General features: G+C 50.1%; 1 protein-coding gene across 1 annotated transcript in view; it reads right to left on the bottom strand.

Moving 5' to 3' along the window:
* Positions 1–15008, bottom strand: part of NLG-4 (neuroligin 4) — a 232028-nt gene that overhangs the window by 46859 nt on the left and 170161 nt on the right. Inside the window, exon 9 of the mRNA XM_017907757.1 lies at positions 14048–14066. Coding sequence (XP_017763246.1) covers positions 14048–14066 — 19 coding nt within the window. The remainder of the gene's footprint in view (positions 1–14047; positions 14067–15008) is intronic.

Genomic DNA, 15008 nt, shown 5'->3' with positions numbered 1-15008 from the left:
GAGTCGAGGTGGTGGGACTTTCGGCGAAGCGGAATTTAATCGACGGAACCAATCGACCAAATTCTATGACGCGCTATGCCGCTTCAAAAAACCATCGATCCTGGTATTCCGCGGCGATAATGGGGAACCGTGGCTGCGTATTATTCGGGCGGACGATTCCGCGAGATTTATAGCCGGACAGGGGATAAATGTTAAATTTCGCGACGCTTGATTTTGAAGCGGTTTGATGAATCGCGCTCCCGAGCGGCAAAATATTTTCCTGTTCGGCAAATAATCGCGGAAATTGGCCTCACGGGTTATCGTGCCTGTGGGAAAACCAGCCGCGAATAATCAGGAATGTCAATGTATCCGGCTAAGAACGCCGTTCGCGTTCCCCGGCTACGTTCTTCCGCGCGAATCGATCGCGAAAAATCCCGGCATGCCGAGCTGTCCATCGATCGTACGGATCCCTCGCGAGATAGCGCGTAATCGCAACGGGTTTAAAAGAGAGAAAACGTTGCTGGATAGCCGTCGGGGATCCCCCTGGAAGAAGAAAGAGTCTCCCATCCGCTTTAATTCTGTAATTAAAGAGGTAAATGGTAATTCTCGGATGCCCCAATTGTGCTACTCGCGTTTAAAGCACCAAGTCCCTGACCTGTTTTCGGCTGAAGTATCTTGAACAGAAGTTCCAACAGGCCAATGTATAGTTACGAATTCGGATTTAGTGGATCAAGTGCTTAAAGAGGCGCGTATCGTGTCGGGATCGGGAAGAAGGTGCAGGCGTTATCGTGTTAATCTGCTCGACAAAACGACGCTCACCAAAGAGGATACGCTCAATCGCGGGAATCCTCGTTGCGCGGAAATTCGGATAAATAGTCTAGCGAACGCGGCGAGCAATGGTCCGCCAGTAGCGCGCGGTGGCGAAGTGGAACAGGTCCGCGTACGGTCAGACAGGGGTCCAAGCGGAGTCTCCACCGTCTCGTGGTTATTTTTCAACGGTAATTAAATTACTGCCAATTACCACCGAGTGTACTTTCCGTCACAGACGCCATTTTACATCTAAACACCTCTCTCACCCCGGAATCGCGTTTGGAGAAACACAATGGAGACAGCCTCGTGTCTCAGAAGCTGTTCGAGAATGCTCGAGCGAAGTCGCGTTTGTGTGCGCCTCCTGCCTTTCTGCACGCCGGAGTATCTAAGCGTAGCAATCTGCGTGCTGTGCAACTGACACATCCGAACAGACAAACGGATAACTCTATAGATCCCGTAATCCTGCAAGGGTAACGATAATGGATGCATTGCACAAAAGCCTTTGGAAGCCACGAAACGCCGGTGTGATCCAGCTTCCGTCATGTAACTGCACTTCCGTCAGAGATACCTTGTTCAACGCGATGTCCCGTTTCGCCCTATGAACTCGCCGATGCTTCGCGATCGTAAGACGATAAGTTTCCGTTTCATCTTCGGAGGATCGCGTTCGGCTCCTCTGATCGCTTTGACGAACGACACGGGCGTGTAAAGTTACACCTTATTAGACGATGTTGCGAGCTCTGGAGATAATTAAACGGATCAAGAGTGTTCCCGCCTTCCATACCGTAGCGTGAACGCGAGGCGGCTTAATCCAAGTGCGTGAGATCGGTAGAAGAGATCCATTTATTACCAGACAGTGGCCGTACTCCAGCCCCCGTCGACGTGGTTAATTTCGAAAAAGGGCAGCAACGAATCGAGCCAGACAAAACGTCGAGTCGAACGTCTTCACGTTTCTCATTCGTTACCTATTTTCGCTGAGAATACGTGCAACTTCGAGGCGTTTCCTGAGCGTTCAAAGGCCTCGCGACTCACAAAGGTACCCGAATTCTCCCGTCGACTCTTTTTCCACGCGCTGTCTCGCGCGAGACGAACGGAATGAGAATTTGAGACGGAAACGACGGATGGAAAGACGGTTTCTTTCCCTCGTTCTCGTCCCCCGTTGTTCTCGAACACTCCTTTATTCGTTTCGACGAACCCGACGCTCCACTATCACTGTAGAACTTTTCACGCGACGGGAGCTAAGGATTCTATCAGACACACGGAGGTCCTGTATCGACTCTGCGATATGACTTTGCGTACAAAGCGCTGCGTGATTGGATCGTATTCCGTTTGATGATGTAGGAGGAAGAAGATTGAGAACCGCTGTCCCAGAGTAAATCGAGGATGCAAACACTCTGTCAAGTTCATCTCTCAAACGGTTGCAGCAGGCATTCTTTTAAGAGTGGATTCGCAGTTATCCGAATACCTTCGAATCGCCATAGGAAAGCAAATCTGGCGAGTTCGGTAGCCGATTTGGCGATGATCCAAAGGGTTCGAAGCTGTGATGGCTGGAAGATTGGCCCGGTGGCGAGTGAATAGGCAGCCGTAGGAAAGTTGGCAAGCGGCTCCAGTCACCAGACACCTTTCCTCGAGACTTCTTTCGTGTTGATTGTAACCTCGTAGGCGTGTGTGGCTGTCAGCTTGTTCCTCGTAAGCTGACGGGATTCGGTTAGGCGCGACAAGCCTGTTTCAACGTTCGCGCGTCTTCAGCGTCGCGACCAAATTCGCACGCAGAAACTGGGGAAGTTTGGACACTGGATGGTTTGTCAAATTTTGTTTCTTACAGTTTATCGCCGTTGCAACCTGGTAGCTTTGCCAAGATACTGGAACCGGATCTCCATAGAAATATTCAGGAGTTCCAAACTGACCCCGAAAAGAGAAGATTGGAATACTTCGCGGTTGCTCGACTCTCAACGCATCTTCGTGTACTTCGGATCGAAATGTTCCCTTTATTTTTCGTTTTCTGTACCAGACAAAACTCACGGTCTTCCCGAGTTCGTTCTTACGTAAAGCAACGTGCAATTGCGAACGTCAGTGGCCAAATGTTACGCGCAATTACCGGTACGCAGAGTGACGACTAGATCGTAGAAGAGCTCTTCATTTCCTCCATAACCAAATAGCGTTCAATCAAACGGTCGATTCCGTCAGGAGGTGAACGAGCCAGCAAGCTCAAGCCCGTTTAATCACAGATAAATTTCATCGGACCGGTCACTCTCTATTATCCCCGAATTAACGACAGCGAGCGGGCAAAGTTTCATTTCCCAAATGTACCGTTTGGATCGTGACGGAATTTCAGGAAGCTTGTCTTTCCATCGACCGGAAGCGCGAAATACCACGGCTGTAGGACCATCTCGTTCAACGGGCGAATTATTTTGATTAAAATTGCGCCGCGATTGATCGCGCACCGTTGATCCCGATAACGAACGGTTTTCCACCGATAATCGCAATCCACCCAGCTGCGATTTTCGTTTAACGAGCCACTTCCGCTATTTCCCCTTTCAATCTCGCGGGTTTTCCGCCAAGATGGAGGCCAGTCGTTATTCGACGGCGGCGAGAAGGCAACAGTTGCGAGGCGTCGATGGAAATACAGCTCGGATGCCAGGAATTTCGCTATTTCGCCTCACCGGGACAATTGGAATTACGTGCAGGGTGGAAAAACGTCGAAGGTCCGGCGTTCGCGTAGCTGCAAAGCTATGCATTCACTCGTAATTACAAGCACTAAATCAACGTTATAACTTGCCACGACGGTTTGTCTCCGCCACAATTTCGCCTTCTCTTTCCCCGCGTGTCGTTAGCACATTCTTCCTGCTGATACCGGCGAAAAAGCTTCATATTCGGGCTTAACACCCGCTTTACGATGCCACGAACACCGGGTAGGAACAGTTTCACCCCCTGCATCAACGCTAGGTCCTAGGCTAGCCCGTGTCACGCGTGCATCTTGAAATTGCACCAGCCATTCATCGCGAACCAAACGCGTCGGTGTACTCTCCTTTTCGCGATTTCCATTCTCGATCCATTGTTCCACGAAGATTTCAGCTGCGTCGAAAATCGCTCTTTTCGCGTTGCAGACATTGGTTAATTTTTTCCTCCTTAAATCTCGTTACTTTCTTCGTCGTTGGCTTCTTTCCCTCCTCTCTGCGAGTTAATTTTTTAACACCTCACGAAGGAACTTTGTCGAAAGTTGACGTTTATCCGAGTTTTTGGTACACGAGGCCCGCGCCAATTAGACCGTCCGGCAGTGTAACGAAAAACCGTACACTTTGACATGAAAGGAAACTCGTCTCAGACTTCTTCTTCGTTCCCCGGGTTCGCAATAATTACTGTAGTCGCGTGATCGCGTACCCCGTTCTTTTCTCCGTTTCCTGTGTTCCCATCTCACTGCCAGGGGTTGCTTCGTGGTCGTTGGAAGATAGGTGGCGGCAGGTCGAGTTTTAGTCCCGGAGAATATTAAAGTTTGCTCATTAACCGCTGATGCATTGCCCCCGTCCACCCCCGCGGCGGCACGCTGCTGGAAGAAAGAGGGCCAACGCTTTTCTCGCGGCAACACCGTCGCTTTGGAGGACGAATGTTGCTCGACATGTACCGGGAATTTAATTAAACAGATATCGATTCCGTGTTCGGGACCAGGTAAATATTTCTCTGCCGATAATCGATGGGATAAAATGTCTGATACGTGAAGGATGCCCGATGGAATTTGATACGCGAGGCTAATAGAAACGTTCTCGGCTCGCTTTCCAGCTGAAAGATTATTCGCGAAAAATATAACACCGCGCGCGAAATCACGCGGAACCCGAGCGAGCGCGTAATTTCCGTCGCCGAACGAATTAACGCGACGAGTAACGGGGAATGATTCGAGAAAGCGGTAATGACCCCCCGGTGAAAAGGCAAAGGGTGGATTTCGAAAGTGGAACGGGGTTGCAAACACGCTCGGTTCCATAACGCGAGCGTGGTCGCAAAATCTGCTCGGTTCCCGTTTATGGCACGCGTTTAGAGAACGATAGAGCAACGGTGCGAGGCTTAATTACGCGCTACCTGGATCTACGCTTCCGGTAAATTGCTATTAGCGGTTTCGGGTACTCGGTGCAATTGTCTCGGTCATCTCTGTGTCGCTCGGAAGAGAAGGCACGGGAAAAATTGCGCGTATTGCCGGGACCGGACGCAGCCATATACACGGCAGATGAATTTCCGCGAATCGAGTAATAAATTCTCGTTTACGGAGGTAACCGCGAAACGCGAGAAAGAACGAAAACGGGTGAGACAGGGAGGGTTGTGCGATATGGCGCGTTCTTAAATTAAACAGCCATTCCATTTATGTCGAAATGACACCACTGAAATCACTGACAGTTCTCTAGCTGCAAATTCGCGTATCCAACCCCTTGCAGTAGGATTTCATTCAAAGAATCGGCTTAATCCAGTCCCGAAGAGCATTTAATTTTAATTAGTCGGGAGACACGCGTCTGTTTCGTTCGGGATGAAATTATAAAGTTTTTGGGATTTGCGCGAATTATCCGCGATAATTGAGCTGGCTCGTCAATCCAGTGCAAAGGGTTGAAATTTCAGGGGCAGCGAGGATCGCGAATGGAAAAGGTGCAACGCACCGTGTTACTTATTGCACTTTATAGCCTGTTAATGTTACTGCAACGATTGCACTTGCGCGCTCGCTAGGGTTAATAATGGAATTCACGCGTCGCTGAACAACCGGCCCCGTTGATTTATTATTGAATTAACCCATTCATTTGCGCGTAATCGATGCGGAATTCCCGGCCAGGATCGTATCGGCGCGCGCGAAATTTCTAATTTTTTGACCCACGTTTAGCAATCTTGCGACATTTGCAGGACAAAAAGAGGCAGCGGTAACCGTAATCGGTCGATACGCTCAATGGACATGGAAATAATATCGCGCCCATTAACCATGCACCTTTTGCAGTCTCTACTCGCACGCTCGTGGACCGATAGAACGTGGAATTAATCGAATTCCGGCCCCCATTGAACGTCGCTAAAACGATACGCATAAATCGCGCGGATAGTCTAAAGAGAGTAATTTCGAACATGTTCTGTCGCGAATAAATTAATTTGCGAAATTCCGGTATACCTCTTGAAATTCTTCCGTGTTTGAACAGCGACTGCACGTCACGTGGCAAGCGATCGGGGAGAAAACGAGAAGCCGCGACACGATCGAAAATTTTCGCGTTACCGGGCGGCCGGGAAGCTCTCGTGACGTGCACGACAACCGGGTACTGTCACAATTTTTACCGGAAAGCCTGGTTAACCGAGTATACAGGGTAATTACCGCTTCGCCAGGAGCACGTAAACCTCGAAGGGTCGTTATTGGCCAGTCACCGTTAAAAGTTTCGCCCGGCGTAATTGGTAACATTGAGATTCGTGCAAAGTTGCCGATAGCACGGCATCGGTGGAACTTTGTTGTCTCTTATTCGAGCGTTATTTGCAATTTAAACGACACGGCTAATGGACGCCGGGCACGTAATAAGTCGCGAGTTACGATCGAGCCAGCTGGCGCGTGTCGTGCCACCGGTGCCGAATTCGTTGCACGAAATCGCGTGCTGGCCCTCGCAATGCTCGGTCAATTGTCAATTAATTCATGGTAATGGCGTCCGATACCGGCGATGGATCGGATTCGCAATTCTACCGCAACGAACGAAAGTGCTGCTCGAAAGAGTTCGATTTTCTCCGAGTCTCCGTTACCCGCTTCGTTATCCACGTCGAACGGGAAATCCTTCCCGATTCGTGACACCAGCCGTCATCGTTAACGACATCGCGACTGGATCGACCACCTCTTCCGAGGTCTCGTTTAACCATCGAAATGATCGAGATCTCCTCGTTCTCTCTGTTCTTTCGCCGACCGATCCGAGCTCTCCTCTCGGTCGCGCTCGCTGTAACCTCGCAGCATCTATCGATTCGCTTTCTCTGTACCACTCTGTGCCACCCCTCGAACCATCCATCCATTATGCATACCGCAAGAGAGGAAGACCCATCTAACCGCCGACTTACCTGTTGCAAGCTACGTCAGAGAGGGGTTTGCGGAATTCCCAAAGAACTTTTGGTACCCCGTGCAAAGGACGCGGGTTCAAAGCCTCGGAGAAGTTATACTCCAGGTTGCTCGGTTGCTCAGATTTAGCTGGTCACTTCGAGTAGTGCGACTGGACTTTGATGTTCGGAACACTGACACGGATCTGGCTTTTGTCTCGAGCGAGTATCGACGAATTCGTTAAGCGAATCGGTTCCGATACACGTCTCAAATTCCGCGTCCCGTTCTCTCTCTACTTTTCCGCCATTTTTTACTCCACCAGCGAGTCAGCGACGTGACCTTGCATTAAGCAACGATTTCGTGGCTCCAGACCGCGGCGATATCCATTCTTCAGCTTGTACGTTTATCCCGTTTTCTGACCGAAGTTCCTTCCTGCTGTTAGAATCTCTGCGCTTTTCCGCCGCTTTTTCCCTCACGTTTTTCCCTTCCTCGCACGCCGTCTCTATCTGTTTTGCTCCGGCTAGTTGTTCTTTACGATGCTCGTTCCGGGGAGTCAAGAAAATGATATAAACTCATGCGGCAAACTTTTCCGCGGACCGTCGGTATCACCGACGAGTATTCCGCGTTTCCAACTTTCACCAATAACCTTCCCTCCAGTCGCGTCTTCCCCGAGTCGTCTTGCCAGTTGAAACAGAGCCTTATTTCGCGAGAACTCTGCAAACCGGATTTGTCGACATTCGCGAGCGAGAAAAATCGGGGGAAAGATAATTTCTCGTCCGCGATTAAGAACATCTCGCGCGATATTCCAGCGATTTTTATTCCCTGCTTAAACGATATTCCGCGCGTTTAAAGGACCTCTAAAATCGGTTCTATCCACCGTGTCGATCCCTAAATCATCCAACTCCGATAATTTCGTGACAGCGTGCTTTTCATCTCGGCGGGAATCGCGCATGGCCAGGTGGCACAGCGTTAACGACCGGCCAACGGCGAGTCCATGGTAAATAGACGTATAGGATATGGTGCCTGTAAACAATAATTTAGCATAATCGCGCGGACTAAACGTTACGGTGGCCCAATAACCGCGAACGTGGCAATCGCAAACAGTGTCGCGGCACTGGCGTACTTTACTCTCGTAATCCGCCTGCAAACACAGTATAATACAGACATACGTGGCAACGACCCCTCGAAACTGTCCTTAATGCCCTTTGCCCTGTGCTTTAGTGCGCCACGAGGTTGGAAGGGTGCGTTAGCGCACGCAGCCTCGCCACCCTCGGATGGATCCCCGAGGATGAACATTATTTTTCTGCTTTCCCCGTCGCGATTACGTGGAATCGTAACAGAATCGTGGCAGAATCGTAATAGAACCTGCGGGGGTGGATTTTTCGTGGGCGAGACCCGTAAGGGGAAACCCGACACTCGTGACAGTGAAAGGAAAATACGTTCCCTCGGTGACAAGATTTACGTTGATTTTTCTCTGCAGCTTCGGTACCGAGACATTTCTACCGGGCTTATTAATCGACATTGGATAACTCTGTGGTTCCATCTCGTTCAACGTTTTCAGTCGGCCAAGGTGCAAAGTAATCCTCGTTAATGCGGCAGCTGCGTTTAAACATCGTAAATCCAGTGGCCGGCGTTAGAATCAATGTCGTTGTCCATTAAAGCGGCACCGTGCAATAAATAACGCGGAGGGGTGCACTTAAAACTTCGCAGTCGCATTAGCGCGTTACGGGACAAGGTTAATTTCATCGGTCATCCCTCCCGCCGCCCACCCCCGCGGCAATTACAGCCCCTTTGATATCTCCAGATAATAGCTTATTATACGATAACGTTGTTCGGCCGCGTGCACCGGCTCGCAAATTTCAAATACCTGCGATATCGATTTCGTATTTATTATCGCGCCACTGGTAACGTAGTTTATCATAATTTACGGCAAATAGGGCCGACCCGTTGCCGTCACACGTCGTAATTCAGCCCTGACTGACGCTAACTCCGCAGGATTATCCCTTCTGCCCACCTGGATTCACCTCGTCACGCTGCCCTTCCCTTATGGACCATGCTGGTTTAGCCGTCATTTTTTCCTCCTCTCCCGTCACCCTCTATCCCTTGTAATTGACAGAGATGATGGATTCGCCGTCGCGCCGTTGATCCTTCGTTAGCTCCGACAGCTTGTTCGCGAATTATCTCGCGGTCGTACCAACGTCTCTTTCAGTTTCTTACCGTTCACTCTCAGATTTACTTTTCGGGGGCACGTTCCGGTCATCGCGCTATCCGGGTCTCCTGGCTCTCGAATTGTCCGAAATTCGAGAATTTCCGAGGCAGAATCCCCGAGCTGAGTCGACGAAGGAACACGCTCTGTGCCGGGAATAAAATTCAGTTCACCGGCGATCCGCGTTATCGCGTGGCAATTCGTATTCTCACCCCTGTAAATTACGAAGAATTTGCGCGGGCCATTCGCACGCATGCGAGAGAGGTTAGAGACACCGGTTTTATCACTGTGCACGTATGGAAACCGAGCGAACGGGGGGGCGGAGGGGGTGGATGGAAGTTTCTTGCCAATAATGGAAATGGAGAGCGCATTCAAGTAGAGATTGCGCCGTGTGGTAGATTGCTGGGACGTGGTACAAAGCTCGACCAGACGACGGGGATGCTCTTCTCTCCGTTGGTCCGAAGACTTTTTCTTCTCTCAAAGAGAAAAAGCCGGATCCCGGAATAAGGCTTTTGTCAAGGTTATGTCTCGAAACTCGTTCGAGCGAATTTCCCGCTCGCAGACGATGTCCCTCTTGTGCATGCTCCTCCTCTTCTTTCTCTTCCGCTCCCTCTGTTCCTTTTCTTTTCCTCTTCATCTCGATAGAATAGACAAAGCTTCTCTCGGAACGGTATCGACGATACCCGGGGAGTACGTTCCGAAGCCATTGTGTCCGAGATCTCGGGCGCGGATATATTTAGAGGGACACGTGGTCTCTCCATTTTGTTTAGACCCCGCTAACGAGATTTATTACGGCCGCGGTCCTCGGATGTTCCGGATAACAAGACGAATTTCCGACGAAGGAACGACTGGCTAACGGATATATTTTCTATCCGTCGGTTAGGCCACCGGGGAAAAAGAGCCGCGGAATCAGGTTGAGGACACACGGATTTCCAGTCGATTCGTTGCAAAATCCCATTTCCTCCGGAGTGACCATCCCGCTAATCGAGACTCCCGATCACTCTGCACGAGGAACGTACGCGAGGCCAGAGGCTGACAGTAATTCCCCGCGTGTCGTCCCGAGGAATCGGCCGCTGAACTTTCATTCGACCGTGCGATGGACGATAAAGTTAGCTAGGGTCACACGTGACTGATCCTCGAATCGACAGTTTACTGGCTCCCCTTTATTTTTTTCCTTTTGGCCATCCCTCTCTCACTCTCTCCCTCTCTTTAGCTGGCGCTTGCTTCTGCTTCAGCAGAGAGGATAAGAAGGAGACCGGAAGCTGGACCGAGCGGCCGTTTAAATCGTTTCCAGAGCACAAGTAGTAACAGACTGTGTGTGTCGGACACAACGGGCGACTTTCTCGAAGTGGAAAGTCATAGGGTAGCGAAACTCTTCCATTTGCCTGGGAGCCATGGACGGGAACGGGGTGAGAGGGAGACGGAGATGGAGGTTGGGAAGGTGGATCGGGCAAGAATCACGGATTGAAATTTACTCGGAAAGTTTGCCACCGTGGCGCTCCTCGCTTCCGGGCAAAAACCGGAACGGAAGTAAATATGTCACGCTCGATTCGCGCTCGAGTAGCCGGCCAAGAGAGGGTCGTCGAGAGTTCCATTTTTTCTTCTTCCACTTCTTCGCCTTCCTTTTTCATCGGTGAATGCGGAACGCGACGAGTGGCGCCCGTGCATTCTGTCTTCGGAATCGAGCCGCCTGGCAAAGAGAGCGCCATGGCGACTGCCTTCTCTCCTCGTTCTTGCTTACCTTGTCGAGTGTTTAGTCCACGAGGGATTCGAGGGTTCAAGAGGCACGAGAGGTAAAACATTATCGCGTAATAATTCGAAACGGTGCCACTGAAGCAATTCCGCTCCACGCTGCTGTACGGGGTGTCGCAAAACGCGTGGCCGTAATTTCAGGGGCAAATTCGGCTTACTGAAATAAGAGAGAAAATGTCCACGCGAATGTACGTCTAAATTGTTCGCGAATTACAGCTATTGTCGCTAACTGATTACTCTCGGTTCGCGAGTAATCCGAGGATCTTATCTCGCGTGCAATTTCCCAGTCTGCTGTCCAGTTGTCATTTTCGAGTGTATTTAAATCGATTTAAAGCACTCTCTTGGCGGCAACGGCACACGTGGAAAGTTGCTGATACAGTTACGCGATAATTTGATAATTTAACTTTGCGTCGATAAAGGTCTCCGATTTACATGGCGCGTGATACCACTTAAAAGCCCGTATCCGAGCTAAACGCGGCCATTTCGAACAATCTCCGCCAAGATGATTAAAAAATTCGCGCGGCACGAAAATCAATTTTTATAGGATTTGCAAACGAGATCACGTTGACCGCGTGTCACGTATGCTCGCGTGTTTTGAAGCTCCCTATGCACGTATAACAGCGTCGACACGATGATACGTTGCGCTATAATTCGCGCGTTTCCGATGGAAACTGAACGATATCTGCGATAGAACAGCGATCTATGAAATAAAACAAAATGCATCGCGGCCACGATAAAAAGCAATTTGAAAAGCGAATCCGCGTGGCTCATTTCGGTATGTGCATGAAAGATAGCCGGATTTCCGGAAATCGAAATTTCGTTATCTCTTTGTTCGCAAACCGTTGCCCCGGATAGTTCCATTCGGTCTAGTCCGTTTAAATGCTAATTTTATTTAGACATTACACAAACGACCGGGCCCATCGTGTGTTTGCGTTTGCCCTTGTTCAGTCCATGATCGACCACGCGGATAAGAATCCTGCACGTGGCCTAATGGGTAACAAGGGTAATTTTCATACGGTCTCGTCGGAATCAACGCGATTATCGCGATCTACCAAACGATTCCGATCGTTTTTCCAAACGAAAATCGCGGCTTCTTCGAAGTGGAATCTCGAATCTCGTTATTTATCCCTCGTTATTAACCGATACATCGATCCGATTCGAAGTGCCGTAACGCACGGAACGTTTGATCGAAAAACGATTTCCATTCGCGAAACGGGAAACTGTCATGGAAAATTAAGTCCAGAAATCAGCGTGCTCTTCGCCGCGAAACCGGTCAATTTTTAGCGCGAAAATCGCGGCTGTGTGCATAATCCTGCAGTCTGGCCCCATAAGCGACAAAACGTCGACCATTTTCTGCTCGTTAATTAAACGAACGATCAAAAAGTAGCGGATGGAACGAGTGGTTGCTCGTTTCCAGGCCGAATTAGCAATCACTGCGTGCTGATTGCGAGTCGAATCAAATCTGGTTCGAAGCGGAACACGGGCGCGTGCCCTTTCACCCACGACCAGGTGATTTTAATTGCTCCCCGGCGGGAAAAAACCAGAAAGAAGGGGGGAAAAAAGACAGAGAATCGGTACCAAGGGATTTAACGATTCGAAATGCGCGTTTCCGTGGACGAGATTTTGTACCGGCGCGAACTCGTCATCGATCGAGTTGGTCACGTGACGGATTCGTGTTATTTTAATACCATTTACTTTACCATTCACCCGACAACTTGTTTGTTCAACGGGGGACTGGAAAAACAAGGTTCAAATCGAATAAAGACGAACGATACCGAAACGAGTAATATTTCCCGCGAACTAATTTCGCAAAAAAAGAGAAAGAGAGGAGAAAAGGAGAGAAAGAAAACCTACGCGAGTTTACGCAATAAAGACGCAAGGACGAAGGTTCCATTTGTTTCTTCGCTTTCTCGAGAATTTCCATCGATCCTCGATACCCGACGAATCGTCTCGCTTTCATCGCGATAAATCGATCGATTTATTCCGGTCGGTCGGCGATGCGTCGCGACGGCGAGCAAAAATTACGAGCCGTCGATAGGATTATTCGGGAACACGGGTTCGATGGGACACAAAATATCAGACGTAAGGTTCAGCGGGGTCGAATTCAATGTATCGTGTTATCCGTTAATCGGGTTTTAGCCCGCGTCAGCTGCATTTTATGTTTCACAGAGACGAAAAAAGTGCATGGAAAGACGAGGGAAAAAGAGTATCCCGATCTTCATCGACCGTTCGTCGCTCGGACACACCACGTCGTTTCCTTCCACGGGCAATCGGGTCCGAATTTTCCGCGAGTGGTTTCCAGATCAGTCTCCATCCCCCCGAAAGAGCTCCTACGTCTCTATTATACGATATATGCACATTCGAAATTTCCTCGAAGAGATCATCGAGGCTCCTTAAGTTCTCGATATCCATCATCGGAATCCGCAGACTCGCGCAGCTCCTACGACTATGGCCGCGAATGAGGAGAAAGATATCCTCCCGCCGCGTAAAACACTCTCCTCATCGATATTCCATTTGCGGTGTTCGCCGTCACGTTCGGCCACGCAGATGGTCCACGAGAGAAGGATCAGCTTCGTTGGCACGACCGCGTCGCACACCGGAAGTAGCACATTCGCCCCAGCAGTCCTTTACGAGCAAGTCGTCCAATTTTCCTATAATCCCCGGCCAGCTCCTTCCCCAGAGACCGGTCCGCGGCCTGATACACCGGTTGAAAACGAAACTCTCTGCCCTTATCGTTTCTGCTTACCCTGGAATCCCCAAGATCCGGTAATAATACATGAACACGGGGCGTATCACTCGACCAAGTCGCGGCAAACGAATCGAAATTTCCACCACCCTCCCTCCGACTGTATTTCTCACGCGCTCTTTAATGTACAACGTCCATCTCGAGTCGCTTCCATGGTACAATAACCTCTTCTCACCGATCGTTCGACGATCTTCCGGATATTCGGGGGACCGAGATCCGGGAATACGTGTCCGCCGCATAAATATTCCATCTCGTTGCGTCAAAGGCCACCTTTCGTTTGCGAAGAGCGACTTACCCGGATGTCGGATTTGCCACGAGACTGTCCCCGCTTCTCGCACCGAGGTTTCCGCGAGGAGATCACGCGTCCTTGGTGTATTTGACGAGGCAAACATCTCGAACTCGAGGGACCACGTTCGGATTTCGGCGAAATTAATTTTGCGACACGGCGAGAAAGTAAAACGATTTTCTATTCGCACTAGTCATAGGTCATAGATGATCGGAAGTATTTCGAGGCGGACTCTATTCCTTCTACGCGATTTTGCAGAAATTCGCTGCGAACCAAGACTCGTCGTCGAAGCGACGTTGCTCTGGAACGAAAAAGCAGCGAACCGCGGGAAGTATCGAGCGGGGGATGAAAAATAGTTGCGCGAAGGCAGCGGGAATCCAGGAATTCGCCCCCTGCCGCGGAAAACTCGAGAAAATCGTTCCTATTTCACTCGGAGCGCGCTTTGTCGATCGTTAAGGGCTCGATCATAGATCGCTAGCACCGCAAACGAAAATCGTATTACCGCGTATCAATTCGCGACATTACGGCCATGCCGCGGGTGTGCTCGTACACGCTCACAGGCGAAAGAGGTGTCTATGTGCTTCGGGGATGTATCGACAAAGCGAAATTTACGTCGCCCGGGGCGAGAGCCGCACTGATATATTATCGGTCCGCTTCGAGCTCGCTTTTGCATATTCATGCGTGCCTGCTGGACGAGGATGGAAAAACTACGGCGTCGCGAGGCGGAAGAGGGATGGAGGATGATGGAAACGGAGGAACAGGTGAACAGGCAAAGAGCCGCGATAAAGGAACGAAGAGGAAGGATGGAGAAGGAGGAAACTAGATGGAGAGAAATGCAGAGGGAAGGCAGTCACGAAGGACTTGGGCCAGAGTGTAGCGACGGAGGGTAGAGAATAGAGAGACGCATGGCGGAAAAATGCGGTGATTTCTGGGAGAAGGATAAAGAAGAATTTAGCGAAATGAAGAAAAATAGAGTGGAGGAAGGTAGGAGACGCGACGAGGAGGAACAGGAGGACGAGTGACAAGAGGGATGAGATACAGGGAGAAATATACGAGGTTTCGGACAGAGAAATAGGGACGGGACAATGGTTGACATGGAAATGGAAAAAATGCGCAGGAAAGGCGAGTGCAAAAGGAAGAGAGGGCACGAAACGAGGTGAACTTTCGTACGTGTCGCCAATAAGTTGCCGGTTTCGCAGACAAATCC

Source organism: Eufriesea mexicana, unplaced genomic scaffold, assembly GCF_001483705.2.
Source record: "Eufriesea mexicana isolate 0111107269 unplaced genomic scaffold, ASM148370v2 scaffold8981, whole genome shotgun sequence".
Classification (NCBI taxonomy): Eukaryota; Metazoa; Arthropoda; class Insecta; order Hymenoptera; family Apidae; genus Eufriesea; species Eufriesea mexicana.
This window is presented reverse-complemented; position numbering and strand designations above follow the sequence as displayed.